At 64.1% G+C, this 5,578-nt stretch overlaps 1 protein-coding gene across 1 annotated transcript; it reads right to left on the minus strand.

Moving 5' to 3' along the window:
* Positions 1–1,296: 1,296 nt before the first annotated feature.
* LOC127061291 (PDZ domain-containing protein MAGIX-like) lies at positions 1,297–4,351 on the minus strand. The gene is made up of 3 exons (XM_050987925.1): positions 4,163–4,351; positions 2,421–2,541; positions 1,297–1,637 (listed from the first exon to the last, which is right to left on the minus strand). Exons 1-3 carry the CDS (start codon positions 4,349–4,351, stop codon positions 1,534–1,536), a joined length of 414 nt encoding a protein of 137 aa, XP_050843882.1. The 3' UTR covers positions 1,297–1,533.
* Positions 4,352–5,578: the final 1,227 nt, after the last annotated feature.

The raw sequence follows: 5,578 nt of genomic DNA on the forward strand, positions 1-5,578 counted from the left end.
GACACTGTCACCCCCGGGCACCGGACTCCCGCACTGCACGTGTCGGCCCCAGCGCTCCGGGAGCCGGGCATCCCCCGGAGGGTACCCGGTGTCCCGTTGTCCCCCGAATGGGACCGAGGTGTGGCGGTGCCCGCGATCCCTTCTAAAGCCCGGGCAAAACCGCGACCCCGCCATCCCGCTCCTCCAGCCCTGCACGTGTCGGGGTGTCCCCGAGACCCCAAAACGGGATCCAGGTATCCTGCTGCCCCTCTCCCCAAAAACGGTGATCCCAGACATCCTGCCCCGCCCCAAACCGGGACTCACGGACCCCCCTGTCCCCCCGAATGAGCGCCCAGGCTTGTCCCCCCCTCCCCAAAGGAACCGGGCACCGAGTCTCCGTGCCCCTCCGAACAGGGACCGGGACATCCCGCTCCTCCCGCCGCCCCGAACGGGACCCAGATGTGTCCCGTGTGTCCCCCCCCGGTGCCAACTCCGCTGGGTCCCCCAGCCCCGGTGCCCCCATCCCGGTGCCCCCATCCCGGTGCCCCCCGTGTCTCACGATCTCTCCGATGAGCACCAGCCCCTTGCGGGTGCGGCTGAAGGCGAGGCAGGTGGCGGGGCAGCTCTGGGCCCCGCTGGACTCCATGGCGGGACCGGGTGGCACCGAGCGGGCGGTGGCAGCGCTGGGGTGGGGGCGGGGGGGGGCCCCGGGGAGCTGGCACGGCGAGGGGCGGGGCCTGGCGGCGCGCGCCGGCACGCCATTGGCCGGCGGGGGAAATCCCTATTAGGGATGAACGAGGAGGGAGCCCCGGGGGCGGGGCCTCGGGGGCTTGGCGCGACGTCACGTGACCGGGCGGGGCGGGGGAACCCCCGGCTGGGGGTCCCTGGGGGGGCGGAGCTTGGAGCGCGGAACTCCCTGCGATGATTGGGTCGGGGGTCCTGGGAGGAGGAGCTGAGGGTGGGCGTGGCTTAGAGCGGGGAACCCCCTGCGCGTGGCAGTGGGCGGGGCTTGGCGCGGGGGAAGCCCCGGGCGGTGGCGGGAAAGCGACCCCGAGGGGCGGGGCTTGGAGGGGGCAGGGCCGGGGGAGCGCCGGGATTGGGGGGGGTGGGGGGGGGTCTCTGAGGGGGTTTGGGGGTCCCTGGGGAGGGTCTGGGGGGATCCAGAGGGGCGTGGGGCGGGCTGTGGGTTCTCTGGGGGTGCCCAGGGCCGTTTCCCGGGGCCGTGGGGCCGCTCTCGGTTTTTGGGGTGACTCAGCGGATGTAGGCAGCGCCCCTCCCGCCGGATGCGGGCAGGGAAGGAACGGGGGGAGTCGGTCCTTGTGGGAAATGGGAGCCCCCACCTTTATTGAGCACCCCGAAATGGGGAGGGGGACAACACCTCCGTGCGACCCCCGGAACGGGGGTCCCTTGCATAGCTCGAAGGGCGCACCCGCCATAACGAAGGGCACCAGAATGACCCCCCCGCGCTGGGGGACCCCATCCAAAGCACCAAAAAATGGGGCGGGGGGCGAACCTCGCTGCGGCGTCACCGTCCGTGTGCGGGGGTCCGGGGGGTCAGGGGTGCAGCCCCCCCACGAGGCAGAAGCAGGGCTCCCCCCGCGGGGAGCTGCCCACGCACAGCCGCAGCACCCCCCGAGCCAGCGGGGCTGGGGGCGTCCCTGGGGGGACACAGGACCGGAGGGAGGGGGCGTCACTGCCGGGGGGGCGGGGCAGGGGATCGGGGGGCTCGGGGCTGTACCACTCTGCCGGTGGGGCGGGGGCACTGGGGTGTGTTACTGAGTTTGGGGGCTCTGGGTTGTACCACAGTTCTGGTGGGGGGGGCTCTGGGATGTACCACTGTTCTGGTGGGGGCTCACTGGGGTGTGTTACTGAGTTTTGGGGGCTCTGGGTTGTACCACTGTTCTGGTGGGGGGGGGCACTGGGGTGTGTTACTGAGTTTGGGGGGCTCTGGACTGTACCACTCTGCTGGTGGGGGAGGTCAATGGGGTGTCTCACTGAGTTTGGGGGGCAGTGGGCTGTACCACTCTGCCGGTGGGGGAGGTCAATGGGGTGTCTCACTGAGTTTGGGGGGCAGTGGGCTGTACCACTCTGCCGGTAGGGGTGCACTGGGGTGTCTCACTGAGTTTGGGGGGATCAATGGGCTGTACCACCTGGTTTGGGGGGGCACCAAGATACACCAGTGTCTTTTGGGGCGCTGTGGGCTGTACCATCTGATGGCGGGGGGGGCACTGAGATACACCCATGTGTTTTCGGGCGCCTTGGGCTGTACCACTGCGCTGGCAGGGGGGTGATTTGTCCAGCTATGTTTTGGGGGGGGGGTCCCTGCATGTCCCACTGCCTCAGGGGGGCTCTGGGCTGTCCCTTAGGGCCACTCCCACCCTGTCCCCACCGAACGGGGGGGTCCCGCTGGGATTTTGGGGGTTCGGGGGTGGGGGTCTCACCGTGGGGGCGGCGCAGCAGGAGGCGCAGGCGGCTGCCCCCCCCCCGGATCCGGGCCAGCGCCTGCGCGTGGCTCATGCCGGCCGTGGGGGCCCCGTTGATGGCCAGGAGCTCGTCACTGACCTGTCTCCCCCAGGGATCCCCAAAAGTTACAGACACCCCCACCCCAGGGACCCCCAAAAGTTACAGACACCCCCACCCCCAGGGACCCCCAAAAGTTACAGACACCCCCACCCCAGGGACCCCCAAAAGTTACAGACACCCCCCACCCCAGGGACCCCCAAAAGTTACAGACCCCCCCCCCCCCAGGGACCCCCAAAAGTTACAGACCCCCCCCCCCCAGGGACCCCCAAAAGTTACACACACCACCCCCCCCAGGGACCCCCCCCAAAAGTTACAGACCCCCCCCTCAATTCCCCCCAGTTCTCTCAGGCCCCCCCCAGCTCCTGACAGAATCCTCCCTGAGACCTCTCTGCCCCCCACCCCATAGAGACCCTCCCATAGAGCCCCCCAGCCCCATAGAGCCCCCAGCCCCATAGAGCCCCCCAGCCCCATAGAGCCCCCCCCCAGCCCCATAGAGCCCCCAGCCCCATAGAGCCCTCCCATAGATCCCCCCCAACCTCACAGAACCCCCAGTCTCACAGACCCCCCCCAGCCCATAGAGCCCTCACCCCATAGAGACACCCCCCCCACCCATAGAATCCCCAGCCTCACAGAGCCCCCCCCCGCCCTATAGAGCCCCCCCAGGCCCACAGAGCCCCCCCACTCCATAGATCCCCCAGCCCCATAGAGCCCCCCCAGCCTCATAGAAACCCCCACCCCATAAAGCTCCCCCAGCCCCATAGAGCCCCCACCCCATAGAGCTCCCCCAGCCCCGTAGAGTCCCCCCAGCCCCATAGACCCCTCACCCCACAGAGCCCCCCCACACCAAAGAACCCCCCCACCCCATAGATCCTCCACCCCATAGAGCTCCCCCAGCCCCATAGAGTCCCCCCAGCCCCAAAGACCCCCCAGCCCCATAGAGCCCTCACCCCATAGAGCTCCCCACACCCCCACTAGACCTCCCCCATGCCCCATAAGAACCCCCACCAATCCCACCCCATAGATCCCCCCAGCCCCATAGGGCTCCCCCAGCCCCATTGTTCCCTCCCACCCCACAGAGCCCCCCAGCTCCACAGAGCCCCCAGCCCCATAGAGCCCTCACCCCATAGAGCTCCCCCAGCCCCGTAGAGTCCCCCCAGCCCCATAGAGCCCCCCCAGCCCATAGACCCTTCACCCCACAGAGCCCCCCCCGCCCATAGACCCCCTCACCCCACAGAGCCCTCCCACACCAAAGAACCCCCCACCCCATAGATCCCACCAAGCTCCCAGCCCATAGCGCCCCCACCCAAAGAATCCCCTGCCCCATAGATCCCCAACCCCATAGAGCTCCCCCACCCCATAGAGCCCCCCACCCCAAGAACACCCCCCCCCATAGAGCTCCACCCATAGAGCTCCCCACCCCAAAGAACCCCCCAGCCCCATAGAGCTCCCCCAGCCCATAGAACCCCCTAACCCATAGAGCCTCACCCCATAGAGCCCCCCCACCCCATAGAGCCCCCAACCCCATAGAGCTCCCCCAGCCCCGTAGAGTCTCCCCAGCCCACGGACCCCCTCACCCCATAGAACGCCCCTGCCCCGTAGATCCCCCCCCCTACCCCACAGACCCCCCGCCCCCACCCACTGCTCCCCTCCCCCCCCGTACCTGGATGCAGCCGCAGCGCTGGGCCGGGCCCCCCTGGCGCAGCCCCCGCACGAACACCCCGGCAGGGCCCCCCCAGGCTAACCCGAACGCCCGCCCCCGCCTCCCCGCACGGTGCGACTCCTGTACACCGAACCCGACCGGGACCACCGTAGGCCAGTCCATCCGCGAACCGGCGCGGCGGCACTCCATGGGGGTTACAAACCAGTATGGACCAGTACGGACCAGTATGGACCAGTACGGACCAGTATGGACCAGTATAGACCAGTATGGACCAGTACAGACCAGTATAGACCAGTACACACCAGTATAAACCGGTACAGACTAGTATAAACCAGTATAGACCAGTATAAACCCGAACCCGCCCGGGCCCCGCGGCAGCTCCACCGCGAACGGGGGCGACTCCTGGGGGTTACAAACCAGTATGCACCAGTACAGACCAGTATAAACCAGTATAGACCGGTACAGACCAGCATAGACCAGTACACACCAGTATAAACCAGTATAGACTGGTACACACCTGTATAAACCAGTATATACCAGTATGCACAAGTATGTGTCAGTGTACACCAGTATAAACCAGTTACACCAGTATAAACCAGTTACACCAGTATAAACCAGTACACACCCATGTAAATCAGTATAGACCAGTATATACCAGTTACACCAGTATAGAGCGGTACACACCAGTATAAACCAGTATAGACTAGTATACACCAGTAAATACCAGTTACACCAGTATAAACCGATATATATTAATATACACCAGTATAAACTGGTATAAACCAGTACACACAAGTAAAAACCAGTATATACCAGTATACACCAGTATAAACCAGTTACACACCAGTATGCACCAGTATAAATCAGTATATACCAGTATAGACCAGTTATACCAGTAACACACCAGTATGTCCCAGTTACACACCAGTAACACACCAGTACACACCAGTACACACCAGTAACACACCAGTATACACCAGTTACACACCAGTATACACCAGTACACACCAGTACACACCAGTAACACACCAGTATACACCAGTTACACAACAGTTAACACACCAGTTACACACCAGTATACCCCAGTTACACACCAGTAAACAACACCAGTACACACCAGTTACACACCAGTACACACATAAAACAGTTACCACAACCAGTACCACACACCAGTAGTACACCAGTATACCCCGTTCACACCAGTAACACCACCAGTACACACCAGTACACACCATACACCACCAGTTCACACACCAGTAACACACCAGTTTACACACCAGTACACCAGTACACACCAGTACACCATTACACACCAGTTAATACCACACCAGTTACACACCAGTAACCCACACCCAGTTTACACACCAGTACACACCTACACACCAGTTACACCAGTACACACCAGTTACAACACCA

Source organism: Serinus canaria, unplaced genomic scaffold, assembly GCF_022539315.1.
Source record: "Serinus canaria isolate serCan28SL12 unplaced genomic scaffold, serCan2020 HiC_scaffold_517, whole genome shotgun sequence".
Lineage (NCBI taxonomy): Eukaryota > Metazoa > Chordata > Aves > Passeriformes > Fringillidae > Serinus > Serinus canaria.

Coding starts and splice junctions, on each gene's coding strand:
- LOC127061291 (XM_050987925.1), bottom strand. CDS start 4,351: ATGGAGTGCCGCCGCGCCGGTTCGCGGATGGACTGGCCTACGGTGGTC. Junction 2,542..4,162: donor AGCGCTGCGGCTGCATCCAG/GTACGGGGGGGG, acceptor TGGGGGAGACAG/GTCAGTGACGAGCTCCTGGC. Junction 1,638..2,420: donor CCTGCTGCGCCGCCCCCACG/GTGAGACCCCCA, acceptor GTGTCCCCCCAG/GGACGCCCCCAGCCCCGCTG.